Genomic DNA, 13,842 nt, shown 5'->3' on the forward strand with positions numbered 1-13,842 from the left:
TATAAATCTGGATTATAACACTGGGCCCATTGCTCACAAGGGGTCTAGTGTTGAGGCAGGTGCGTTTACTTCTCCAGACCTCTCAGCCTTCTATCTGTAATGTAAGAATAGTAACATCTGCATTTCTGCCTCATTCTGCAATATGATGACAGAATGTAGATATACTTGGAAAACTTTGACTGACTTTGTAAAGTCCCTAATATCTCTGTCATGGAAAGGCACCACCAGAATCTCATGGAAGAGAAATTTATATGTAGTGAGAAGTAGAAAGTTAAAAACCTAGGATCATTTCTAGCATGCCTGCCACTGCTTCCCTAAAAATTTTGACTTGAGTTAGACAGGCTACCCAGTGTGTGAAGTGTGGAGAATAAGAAGAAACATTCAATCCACAAAAGGCAGGCAAAGGCTATGTGAACCCTTCAAGATTTAGAAGCAGGGAGGGAGTTGACTGGGAAACATTGATATTCCCCCAACAGTTTATGAAACATAGCATATAAAACACATTTCTCATGATGCTAAAGAAAATGTATCCTGGCACAGCCATTCAGTGCTCAATTGGACATAAATTTGGAAGGGACTAAAAATATTTCAACACTTTTGAACCATGGGGCTAAAATATTTATATTTAAGATTAAAGTGAAGATTTAAAGAGGCCAATGAAAGCTATATTTTAGGTGTATTAAAAAACATCAGCATATAGATGAATAGTCTTAGCCTTCAAAGTGTTTTTCTTTCCCTGGATACACATTCAGTCTGAGCCACAATGTAAAATTGTAAACAATTCTAATGCAATATTAATTCATCTAATGCGATGTGTGTGTATCTTTAAAACAAAGACAAGGCCATTCATTTCAGACAGCTTCTGTGAGGATTAAATATGATACCTGTGCAAAGTACCTGGCACAGTAATAAGCCACGGAAATGTTGATTTGAGGCCACAGTGACCTCAACATATTCTAAAATTATAGCAATTATTGCTTGGACCATTTTTCTATTCCTTGTGACATCTATTAGAATGTTGTCTTATTATTTCACTTTCACACCATCGTATGGAATTTTATGTGCATAGGTTTTATCTGCTAAGCTGTTTTTAAAAATGACACCATATATATATAAGCTTTACCTTTTATGTAAAGTTTACAGTTAAGGAAACACACAAATCCCATTTCATCTTTGGGGTTTTGACAAAAGACACATCTGCATAACTCAGGCTTCTCCAGTTGTAGAACATCACCACTGGCCCCAGAAAGTGCTCCTGTGCTTCCCAGTCATTCCCAACTCCACACCCCACAAAGAAACCCATGAGCTATTTTGTCCATCAAAGATCAGACTTGCCTGCTCCAAAATATCACATAAATGGAATTAATCCACATGTACCATTGGTGGAATGGTATACTTCCTTCACTCGGTATATATATATTTGTCCCTGAGCTCTCTGAAGCCTAGGGCGATGCTCTAACTTCCTGCACTCTCCTAGCACCTGGACAGTACTGTGCATGTGGTAAGTGTCCTGTCAACACCTGGTGACCCAATGAATGAACGAGAATCTATCTAAATCTATCACTTATCTCATTAATCAACAAACCAGTTAGATAGTCTCTTAAACAGGAAGGGGGCTTCAAAAAGCTTGTGGAAAAACATATCATCGTTTCATCGTGTTTTCCGTGAACGTTTTGAAGCCCCTTGGTGTGTTAAACTTACCAAACACCTGGATACATAGCCTGCTTTCAGCAGCCTGCTTGCTTTAAAGGCACCCAGGGATCCGCCCTTGGGCAATTCTGCAGCATCTGCTGCATTCCTGCAGAGGGGATGTGCTGGTGACAGTAAACTGCTGCCCTGGATGGGCTCCAGCAAGGCTGTGGCCAAGGCAATCTCCGGTTTTGTCTCTTGCAGACAGCAATGCTAATCCTCTGTCTTTGCAAACACTACACCACCTCACATTCCTCCGATTGAGCTATTAAACCTCCGGAAAGGTCAGCAAAGAATTCCAGGAGCCGCAGGGGGAGGTTTTGTGGCCATGCAGCACTGCAGAAGGAGCAAGTGTTTCTGTGCTGGCAGGAGAGCCCGGTGAGGGGTTGGCTCTGACTGTGACCTGACTTGAAGGGGCTTCAGTTTAGGCCCTTTCATGTCTCCAGCAGACATCCTTTGCTCTGCTTCTGCTGTGATTCAGGGCAAGGCACTGTGGTGCAGGATGCTGGGGACAGAATCCATTACCTCGGCCAGTTCCGTCAAGCAAGCATTTAGGGAATTGAACCCATCACCATCATTTCTGCTTGGACAGCAGCACGTTCCTGTCATGTCAATACTGCACATGATCTGAATGTAAATGGGTCCCCCCTTAATCTATTCAGCTGTGCTGCAATCTAAAGCTTGCGTTTGCTGCCTAGCACACTGCATGGTGCATTTTTTTCAGACTGTGATGTCACAAAATGAGGCCTGTTTCATAAGGAAACATGGAACGTTCTCTTTTAAATCTCTTTTCCCAAGAGGTGGGGATGTTCATGTTACTATTCCTCTGGTGAGGATAATATATAAAGCAGTAACCTGGTTACAAGAAGCAGAGGAGAAATACATTTGTGGCTCTCACAAACTATACATTCCTGTGGGCTTTGTTCATATATATTTTTGAATTAGAAATTTGTGGAAAGCATGATAAGCTCCAGTGATAAGGCATTATTGAGTGATCAGCATTTTCTCTTTTTATCCTTGATAGCATTTGTAAAGTTCACTTGCTCAAAGAAAAGGGTCTTTGGGGTTTGTGAGGCACTCAGCTGCTAACCAGCAGGGTGCTGGCTTGAACCCCCCCCCCCTCCAGGGGAGTGGGATGTGGTGGTTTGCTTCTGGAAAGATGACACCCTTGGGAGTCCTCTGGAGCAGTTCTTCTATGTCCTATAGGGTTGCTATGAGTTGGAATTGACTGGATAGTAATGGGATGGGTTTGGGCTTTTTATTTACAGGAGTGGAAAATGGGGGTATTAGAAAAAATGTGAAAGCCATGTATTGTTGGCAAATCAAACCTCCTGAGAGGCACCTCAGCAGACAGGCCTAGGGAGCCGTGATACCCCTTGGAGCAGTGCTGCTCTGCCCCCAGAGGGGGGCCCTGATTTGATTTGGAATTGACGTAGTGGCAACTAACAACAGCAGCAACAGACTCAGCAGAAGGCTGTGTGTAATGATCAAACCCCACAGAGACACGCAGAAGCAGAAAATGCTGTTGGCTGCAGCATAATCAGCAGAGGGCCATTCCGGCTGGAAGCTGATAGATCTCAGGTTTAAATGAGCTAGATGCTAGTGTCTTTTATATCATAATAATAATTTCACAGGGATTTTGCCATTGTTAAGATGCCAAAGGCCTACCACAGGTCGGGCATCCTGTATGTATCTATTATCTCTCCTTCCACAGAGATGCTGGCACTGAGGCATCTACCTGATGGACTGGTGAATGGACACAGATCCTATTCTGGTCTTGGAAGATTCCCACAGCCAATTGGCAGCAGGGACGCTTTGCTCAGATGCTTTTTAGGGCCCCAGTCCCTTAAGAACTTGGGCCTAAACCCAAGCTTTTCAAAACAAGTTTCGGTGCACAATCTCCTGTTGTGTCAAAGGGGTTTAGAATGATGAAAGGAAAAGCCACCAGGCTCCAGCACCCCACCCCCCGAAAAATCCTGGCTTTATTGGTACTGGAGAAGTGGAAAAAATGAGCATAGCGGTTTCAAAATAGTCACAGTCATGAGGTCACGGTAATATGAGTGCAATTTATTTGGGGAAAAAAGAAATGTCTTTAAAACAGTCCCTTAGGGGATTATAGAGATGGCAGGGATGGCCAGCTCGGTAAGAGTATTGATGAGCTTCATCAATACACTTTGGTACTTTTTCTTAAAATAATTTTCATCTCCTGGGATTGGATTTGGTTGACAGCCCTCAATCACTCATCATGTCTGAGGAGAAGTAAGTCCCCAGTATGTGACAAGATGCAAAAGGATTCTTTTAAAGAAGAAAAAAAAGGACACACATGCAAACCACGCGAATACAGAAATATTCTTGGGAAAGGAAAGGGAAAAGTCTGCCTTTTCTTTTTAAACATTATTTCCTAATGTTGCTTATTTTACTTTGGCTTTTACGCAGAGCTAACTGCTAAAAGAGGATTTAAGAGGGAGGATGACTGGGCAGAATATTAGAAAAGAGCCAGGCGTGTAGCAGAGAGAGGCTGAAGGTCGGCTAATCACAACTCCAGACAGGCTGGCAACCTTCAGTCCAAGGAGCTGCCCTAAAGCAAGGCTGTGTTAGAGAAGGAGGTAGCTGTCATGAAACAGAAGAGGGTTTTACTTATACATCCAGGTGCTGCGACGCTCCCTCCACTCCCTGTTCACCAAGTACAGTGGAAGAAAGTCCCCGTCCTGCACCATGTTAGCCCATTCTCACTCTTCAAGACGCCCCTAGGCTTCCTTCCTCGCCGCACACTTAAAAGGATGGCAGCAGGTGCACCACGGGTTTCTTCTTTCAGCACCATTTGACAGCCCCGCTGCATCAGCCACCACCCGCGCTTCTGGAAAGACATCCTCTGCAGTCCATGTCTTCAGCTAGAAGGCTTGGCAAAAAAAAAAAAAAAAAAGCGGAGCTTAGGAGCTCTGCGGGTTTAGGAGCTCCGAGGGTGACCAGAAACTCAAGGGGAAGAGAGCTGGCGCCAAGGGAATGCATCCATGAATACCCAAGACTGCGGTGAGGGCAGACTCAGAGTGTAGACTGATGTGGTCCTTAAACGAGCAAGCAGAGTTTTGTTGTTTTAAAGCAAAACGAACCCTTCTGCCACCTTTCTTTCCTATGTGGGTAATTGAGAGCAGGCAGAAATAGGATTTATCCAGGGGTCTATTTTTCCTGTCCCCATGTTGAAGCACTTTGGATGGATAAGACAAGGTTGTCCTCTAGAAGTTCTGAATGGGATCCAGTCCTTTACCATGTCTTCAAACCTACTGGCTTTAGGCTGAAAAGTTTAGAGTGGTCGGACCTTTGGAATCATTTAGTCTTGCTAGACTGAAATGATCAATGTCATCATTTCTGAATGTGCAGTAGTTGAGACAGTGTTTCTTGGAACTCCCCTTAGGGCTCTGGGCTGTCTTACCCCGAGGCACTGGATTTTGGTGTTTAAAGGAGCTCTGCGGCTAAGCCTCACTCGGCTCCTTATGGGGGTGAGGAGTTCTCCCAGAAGCACACTCAGCAAGGCTCTCAGTGCTTCAGCTCGGAGCAACATGGGGTGGGGGTGGGAGGGTGGGGGCGAGGGGTGTGTGTGTGGGGGGGGGGAGGGGAGGAGCACGCAGGCTTCAAGATAATACAACGCCAACTGTTTGAAACCAGTTATGTTCTGCCTTGGTTCCGTTCGAAAAATTAAAGAAAGAGAAAAGAAAAACATTCTGTTAAGTTGTCCTGCAACTGTTGTACAGACAGACCAAAAACGAAATGCTGTCTTAGAACATTTTAATTCCCTTAAGTTAAACCCTGCAATCTTTCCATTAGACTGGAGAGACTGTGCCTAACACATTCGGTCTGAAAATGCTCTGCCAATCGCTTGTGTGTGCTCAGGGACAGTGGGACATGCACACTCTGTTTCGAGGATCTGGATGCTTCCTGAAATAAACGCATGGATTGTGACTACATCAGTTACCGAGCTATTCCAGGGAATGGGAGAAAGAACAGTTCTTTGCTTGCACCAGACAAAAGGTCTTGGGACTCAGCCCCCCACTGGAGACCACTCAGGGCTCTCCGGCTGCAGGGGCTGAAGCAGTTTCCCTCTGAAAGCAACAGCCCTCAGGCGTGGGCATTGAAATCTTCAGGTTGGGTGCTACACAGAGGCTAACAGGGAAACGGGCTGTACGGTGATTAAGGAGGTAGTGTTCAGCAGGATTTCAGCTTGGTGCAGAAGCCAGGGCAGCGCGAGCAGTCCCAAGTTCCCCGCTGCAGAGCTCCCTGCAGCTTCTGCAAAGCGCTCTCCTGCTCCAGTAGTTTTAATCGCTGTCCCCGCTCTCAGCCACCGACATGCATCAACCTGCTAACACCTTCCGTGCCTTCAAACCCCAAGGACGGAATGAGAAAATCTAGGAACCCTGAACTGGCTGATTAATTGCTCCGAGTGCAGAAATAATAAGATTTTTACCACCTCGATGCTACAGTTCCGCGTGTGGGGGTGTGGGCTCAATCCGCAGTGTGTTGAGAAGCAGCGCATTAAAAGAAACCAAACCAAACCAAACCATGGCAAACCAAACCAAACCAAACCATGGCAAACCAAACCAAACCAAACCAAACCAAACCAAACCAAACCAAACCATGGCAAACCAAACCAAACCAAAGTAGAAAAAGGGTCAAACACAGCAAAATCTACAAATAAAGTGAAAACTTCCCTCCATAAGTGCCATCTGCCTGTACCCTCAGACTGTCACTTGAATCTCAAATGCCCTGGCGACGTTTCGCAGTCATCTGGCACACCCAGGGGTGGGGGTAGTGGGCAAGGTGGGGAAGGGGCCAATTGCCAGGAAGGGTGTCTCAGGGGTCCCTAAGGTGGGAGTGCCTTGAGTCAGAATTGACACAAAGGCAGTGAGTTTGGTTAGGGTGGGGATCCCTGAGCAGCCCAGTGATGGGGGGGGGGGGGTCAAGGGGGAAGTAGGGTGGAAAACGAGGAAAAGAAAAGGAGTGAGGCGGGCTGGGGTCGTGAAGAAAGCAGAGGGCCTCGGAGGAAAACTGTGGAAAGGATGCGAGAGCCGCAGCTGCCCAGCGGGCCGTCCCCGCCCCCGCCCCTGCCCCCGCGCCTCCTTTTGCGCAGCCTCCTCCCGGGGCTGCGGCAGCGCGCGCCGCGCCGCCCCCACGGCTGCGTCAGAGAGCTTCGGCCTATAAATAGGGGCGGCTGGCCGGCGCTGAGCTGCACACAGCCATCCATCCTCCCCGCTCCCTGCTCTCCCCCGTCCTTTTCCTTCCTTCCAGGCCCCAACCTCCGCCGCCAGGCCGAGGGCCGCCGCCCGCCGCCATGAGTTCCTTCAGCTACGAGCCGTACTACGCGAGCTCCTACAAGAGGCGCTACGCGGAGACGCCCCGGGTGCACCTCTCCGGCGTGCGCAGCGGCTACAGCAGCGCGCGCTCCGCTTACTCCAGCTACTCGGCGCCGGGCTCCTCCTCGCTGTCCGTGCGCCGCAGCTACTCGTCCAGCTCCGGCTCGTTGATGCCCAGTCTCGAGAGCCTCGACCTGAGCCAGGTGGCCGCCATCAGCAACGACCTCAAGTCGATCCGCACCCAGGAGAAGGCGCAGCTGCAGGACCTCAACGACCGCTTCGCCAGCTTCATCGAGCGCGTGCACGAGCTGGAGCAGCAGAACAAGGTCCTGGAGGCCGAGCTGCTGGTGCTGCGCCAGAAGCACTCGGAGCCGTCCCGCTTCCGCGCGCTGTACGAGCAGGAGATCCGCGACCTGCGCCTGGCGGCCGAGGACGCCACCAACGAGAAGCAGGCGCTGCAGGGCGAGCGCGAAGGGCTGGAGGAGACTCTGCGCACCCTGCAGGCGCGCTACGAGGAGGAGCTGCTGAGCCGCGAGGACGCCGAGGGCCGCCTGATGGAGGCGCGCAAAGGCGCCGACGAGGCCGCCCTCGCCCGCGCGGAACTCGAAAAGCGCATCGACAGCCTGATGGACGAGATCGCCTTTCTGAAGAAGGTGCACGAAGAGGAGATCGCCGAGCTGCAGGCGCAGATCCAGTACGCGCAGATCTCCGTGGAGATGGACGTGTCCACCAAGCCCGACCTCTCCGCCGCGCTCAAGGACATCCGCGCGCAGTACGAGAAGCTGGCCGCCAAGAACATGCAGAACGCCGAGGAGTGGTTCAAGAGCCGCTTCACCGTGCTGACCGAGAGCGCAGCCAAGAACACCGACGCGGTGCGCGCAGCCAAGGACGAGGTGTCCGAGAGCCGACGCCTGCTCAAGGCCAAGACCCTGGAGATCGAAGCGTGCCGCGGCATGAATGAAGCCCTGGAGAAGCAGCTGCAGGAGCTGGAGGACAAACAGAACGCTGACATTAGTGCTATGCAGGTACTGGTACCGTCCAAAAGACAGTGGGGGAGGGGCCTTGTGCGGAATGGGGTGCGGGTTGGGTGGGTTGAGGGTTGCACCCAGAAAGTGGAGAACAGAGTGAAACACCCTTCGTGGCTGTGTGAAAGGAGTAGGGGATACCTGGAGGGTGGGGTGAGGGGCGCTACTGCAGTCTGGGAAGATAGGATGTGCCCTTGAATCTGCATTCTGCACCTAAGCCCTGCAAGGTGGTTGGGTGGGGGCGGGGCAGAGGTGGGAGTTGGGCGTTGCCCCTGGCCTGCAGTGACATCTGCAGTCTACTTGTTCTGGAACCCTCAGTAGATGTGCAGCAGGATGGGGGCTGTAATCACAAACAAGGACCAGCTCTCATTAGTTCTAAAGAATAGCTATCAACAAGCGGCATGACTTGTTTTACCAACCACTAAACAGGAGTACAGTCAAAATTGTAGTAGGTAATTAGCTAATGATATTCACAGTAAATCATTTGTTTTAAAAAGATCACATCTGCTGGGGAAAGGGGAAACTAATATAGATAAAGGAAACATTTTACAGCAAATAATTTTTTAATAAACTACTTACTAGGATTTTTTCATTTATATTATTTTATAAAGAAATAGATTCATTGTTCTGGCATATGAGCTGGACAAATCAGTGATCATCAGTTAAAGGTCAGGAAACGAGGGGAAAAACATTCTACACTAGTGTAGTCTTCTTGTAGGGATTCTATGATGATCATTAACATTTAGGAATTTTTTACAAAGGAACATTTTCTTCACCTTTTATGAAACCAGGTAATTGAGGTACTTGCTCCAGGAGAGGTTTTTGTTTTAAATCAAAAGTGTGCTCATTGAGTTTGATTGGAGTCTCTCGGGGGAAGATTGGTGCCAGGAGTAATCATTCCTTCTTTTCGTGGTCTGTCTGCAGGACACCATCAACAAATTAGAAAACGAGCTAAGAAGCACGAAGAGTGAAATGGCTCGGTACCTGAAAGAGTACCAGGACCTCCTCAACGTGAAGATGGCTTTGGATATTGAGATTGCCGCTTACAGGTGCGTCTAGAGGGTCAAGAGAAGCAGCCATTAAACCTCCGGAAGAAGGTCTGTCCCAAGCTAGGTTAAACGGAACCTTCAAGAATAGTCCTGAGCCTAGAAGTCATTGTGAATTGTTCATCTTTTTGTTTTCTTTTGAGAATATATTCATTATATATATGAATTTAACCCTGAATCCAGTTCTCAGTTGTACTTTACATTTTAAATCTCACACAATGTGTATGTACATTGTTTTGCTAGGTCTCAGTCACAAAATTCCCGGCCACTCACTTTTGAGGGCTCTCAACCCTGCTACAGCTTGCGTTTGCTATTAGGAGTGGCATTCGGGCTGCCACTACAAACGGTCCCTAGGTTTATGATTTTTAACCCCACTTTTCATCTGTTCCTCCTCACTGCCCCACCCCCACCCCCTCTTCAGGAAACTTCTGGAAGGTGAGGAGACCCGGCTTAGCTTCACCAGTGTGGGAAACATAACCAGTGGCCTAACCAGTGGCTACTCCCAGAGTTCCCAGGTCTTCGGGCGATCTGCCTACGGTGGTTTGCAGACCAGCTCCTACTTGATGTCCGCCCGCTCCTTCCCAGCGTATTACACCAGCCACGTGCAGGAAGAGCAGATTGAGGTGGAGGAGACCATTGAGGCAGCGAAAGCCGAGGAGGCCAAGGACGAGCCCCCTTCTGAAGGAGAAGCGGAAGAGGAGGAGAAGGAGAAGGAAGAGGGTGAGGAAGAGGAGGGAGCCGAAGAGGAGGAAGGTATGTCCGTGTAAACCACACACAGATGCTTGTTAGGAGAGAGATGAGAAAGGACACGTTGTTTATGCCGAACAAACCTTATTCGTATATGATATTAGAATTGTAAAGTGTAAACATCCTCATTTATTCAATAGTAAGCATCGTTTCTAAGTGAGGTGATTTGTCAGATTGACTGTCTTTCCAGAGATACTCATCTCTACTTAGCTTAATAGATGTTGTTTTTTAAAACAACATCTATTAAGCTAAGTATAAAAAACATTCTTAAATACCTCCCTTAGCTGCCCTTTTATTCATATTAAATATTCATTTAACACAGCAGTTGGAGGCCCTAAAGAACAGAAGTGAATACTGAACATGTCGTAAATGAAACACTGAGGTTAGGTTTGAGAGGAGTAGACCTTTTCAAACCTAGTTGTAATTTCATTTTATTTAAATATATCCCAAGTGGCAACTTGTCCTTGTTAAGCATGGTGAGTGATGCCTGTGTATGGAGAGTGGCCCCTGAAGGCTTCTGGTAAGCATTCTGTGTTGGAGAGACCACAGGAAACCCAACAGGAACGTTTGCACTGCATTTGCCCTGCATTTGAATTTCATAAATTTTATTTTAAAGCTGCCAAGGAAGACTCTGAAGATGCAAAGGAAGAGGAAGAAGAAGGTGGTGAAGGAGAAGGAGAAGAAGAAACCAAAGAAGCTGAAGAGGAAGAAGAGAAAAAAGAAGAAGGTGCTGTGGAGGAGAAAGCACCCAAGAAGAAAGATTGAAACCCCCTTTCTTTCCGTAATGATTTCAGAAATAATTCTCCCAAAGTCAGGTCACCTCCGTCACCAACCAACCCATTGGGTTCCAGATACTATATGAATTAAGAAGCCAATATATGTATAATTCTGAGATGACTTAGGCTGGACATTCAATGTTGTGCTATGAATTTTCTCCTTATGCAGAGTATCCGTTTGCTTGCAGAGTGGCTTCCTGGCTTGCTGCCAGCCTGTGCATGGTACACGCTTCTGAGTTCAGGATCTATGGCAAATGTGAATAACTCAGATGTTTACAATAAAAAGCAAACAAATGAATTCATTAATGTTCATGTTAAACTTCATGGGAAAAAATAGCCCTTTGAATCATTGGTGGTAAGAAATTAAAGACCTCGAGTTATGTGCAATAAATAGTAAATAAAGTTACACTGAATGACATATTCTTTCTTGTTGTGGTTGTTGACTTAATTAAAATATCTTAAAGAAGGCACCAGTATAAGCCATGTACAAACAGACTATTGACTTCTAAATAGTTTAATTCAAAAATTTAACAATTACAATGCATTTCCCCCCTCAATTGGTCATCTTAAGTGATACGGTGGGGTCATGACCACCCAAGAGCTCTCCCTTCTAAAAGTTCCTAATTGAAAACCTAAGTTAACGGAGTGTCTGGAGTTTGTTCTGGCTTTTTCTTTTATAAGGAGTAAATGTTTTGCTCCATAAAATGGACTCCCTTAGGCTGGGAAATGGCTTTCTTAGAGGGAAATCTAAAATCACATGATGAATACACACTTTGTGATAGGCAGGTAATTTGAACACATGTAATAATGCAATATGTATAGAATAGAAATTTCACACACTGGTCACTAAAATATGTGTTCAAAATGATATCTTTACCATGGGGCAAAAGTTGAAACCTGAGCAAATAATATAAACCAGAAGGAACTCCATTTTATCAATATACACTTAGAGGAGGAGAAAGTAAGAAAATAAAAGGTTATTTGCTACTGCAAATACTTTGCCTGCCATCCTGAGCTCACGATTCGATGTGCTCTTAGCTTAATTCTGTTGCCTCAAGTATATAGCATTGAATGCCATCCTTTTATTAAAAATCATTTTTCAAACTACAGATACCTGGTAATAAAATTATTGGACACTTATGGGGGGAGATTACATACTTGTATGTCACGTTGGCATTGCTCTGCATGTGTTAACTGGGAAATACTCAGATGTTAGTTCTAATTGGTTGGACATTTATTGTATCAAACACACCCGTTCACCATCCCTGTCCACACACTGTATGGAAGCTCTTGTACTTGCATTTAATGTGGAATGTAGATGAGATTATTGACTGGTGTTGGGCTTCTGTTCTCAAACAACTGCTTTGTCCAGTAATTTCAATATTTATTCTTCAGACAGCCTTTAAAGTTCATGGTTTTAATCTGGTTGCAAAGTGGTCTCCATTTAAAATTACCCGATCCCTCCATGAGACTGGTTTCTAGCTAGAAAGGCCAATAGGCAAGCTATTTCTTGATTGGTCACAATGACAGGGAGTTGAAATGTGAAGACTTGAGTGTGTAAAGACCAGGAGATGCTTCAGAAACCACGCTTTTTACATTTATGTTCCTTAGACGTAGGAATTGATGCACATGCTAAATCTCAGACAAATGTGAATTAAGTGTAAAAGGAATTTTAACCAAATGGAAGCAGTTGGTTTAAGGATTGCTTGATGGATTTATGAACATTGTACCATACACTTCCTGTGTGCCATAATAAAATACTAAAAAGCTAAACTTCACTGGGTTTGAAATCTTTAAAAACCAACAAAACAGCCCTCCAGTATTTGGTCCTTTGACCAGGATCCTTGTTCCCTCTAACCCTCCTTCTACCGCCAGGTCCCTCAGACCCCTTTTCTCCTAAGCATCAAAACTCCAGTCCTCTTTTCCACATTTTAACAGTTTTACTGACTTAAAATTCACACACTATAATTCAATAGTTTCAACCGATTCAAGATCAGTAGTTTAAACCTGTTCAAAAAGAATTGTGCGAGTATTACCACAATCAGATGTAGACCATTTTCTTCTTTCCTGTACTCATTATTAGGCCAACATTCCCCTCCCCATGCACCACCTTCCCCTGTCATAACCCTGGAAACTATTAATTCCATTACTATCTAGAGATTTGCCTAACCTGGATTTCATATAAAGAAAAACATACAAAAATAATAACAAAACAGAAAAAGCTCCACTGAAAAAAAGGCAGAAAATGGTTAAAACAAATTTAGAATTGGTCAAAAGGGAGAACAGATAACGTGTGAACTTTTAACCGGATCACATCTGCATCAGTCCACTTTCCAATACACTGCTTGATGGCAAGACTACTCACACCCTTGACCAGAGGGAATTCATAGGAGGCTTATCCCACAGGGGAGCCTCCAAACAGACTCTGGGCTCTCACTGTCATCCGTCACCCTGCACACGGGGGGCTTAGAGTTTGAACCCCCTGCTCTGCCCTTGGATGTTCTTATTTACCATCGTTGGATCACACAGACTGGCGGGGTTTCCCAGTCCTCTTCTTGTATTCCCTCTCAGTGAACGGCACCATTTCCCAGTTGTCTAGTTCTGTCAACCAACACCTGGGTATGAAATTAGATCACCCCTTTTCCTTCCCCCAACACCTCTAATCTGTCACAAGGTCCTATCAACTTTACTGCCTGCGTGTCTTTAATTTATCCACATCTGTCCATTACCAGTGCCTTCTGGTGTCTTCTTCAAAGAACACATTGCAGTAGGTTAGTATATGAAATAGCAAATCCCGGCCATACCAACCTCCTGATCGCAACCTTCACCAAGCTTCTCATTTCTTTTTAGTATGAAAATAAAACCTTCAAGACCTGTATAGAGTGGACCTCATGTCATCTGTACCCTCCCCCTCCTCCTCCTCCTCCTCCTCCTCCTCCTCCTCCTCCTCCTCCTCCTCCTCCTCGCTTTCATGTTCTATTCTTCTCTTCTCCCGGCTAGCGTGTCTTTGCAGATCCTTTAGTGGGGAGTGCTCAGTGGCTTCCACCTTTCTGCAACATTACCCAGCTAATTCTTTCTGAGACTTTGGATTTATCTCGATTGTTAACCCAGTAGGAAACTGTTCTCTGATCAATGCGTCACATTTCTGTGTTCATAAAACCATGTTGACTTTAGAGATTGTTTGACACTTGTAATTGTCGTCTACTTGTGTGAT

General features: G+C 46.1%; 1 protein-coding gene across 1 annotated transcript; it reads left to right on the plus strand.

The window, feature by feature from the left end:
* Positions 1-6,929: 6,929 nt before the first annotated feature.
* On the plus strand, positions 6,930-12,367 carry NEFL (neurofilament light chain). The gene is made up of 4 exons (XM_075556495.1): positions 6,930-8,059; positions 8,984-9,108; positions 9,527-9,858; positions 10,469-12,367. Exons 1-4 carry the CDS (start codon positions 7,013-7,015, stop codon positions 10,615-10,617), a joined length of 1,653 nt encoding a protein of 550 aa, XP_075412610.1. The 5' UTR covers positions 6,930-7,012; the 3' UTR covers positions 10,618-12,367.
* The last annotated feature ends 1,475 nt before the right edge of the window (positions 12,368-13,842 follow it).

This window comes from Tenrec ecaudatus, chromosome 8 (assembly GCF_050624435.1).
Source record: "Tenrec ecaudatus isolate mTenEca1 chromosome 8, mTenEca1.hap1, whole genome shotgun sequence".
Lineage (NCBI taxonomy): Eukaryota > Metazoa > Chordata > Mammalia > Afrosoricida > Tenrecidae > Tenrec > Tenrec ecaudatus.

Coding starts and splice junctions, on each gene's coding strand:
- NEFL (XM_075556495.1), top strand. CDS start 7,013: ATGAGTTCCTTCAGCTACGAGCCGTACTACGCGAGCTCCTACAAGAGG. Junction 8,060..8,983: donor CTGACATTAGTGCTATGCAG/GTACTGGTACCG, acceptor GTCTGTCTGCAG/GACACCATCAACAAATTAGA. Junction 9,109..9,526: donor ATTGAGATTGCCGCTTACAG/GTGCGTCTAGAG, acceptor CCCCCTCTTCAG/GAAACTTCTGGAAGGTGAGG.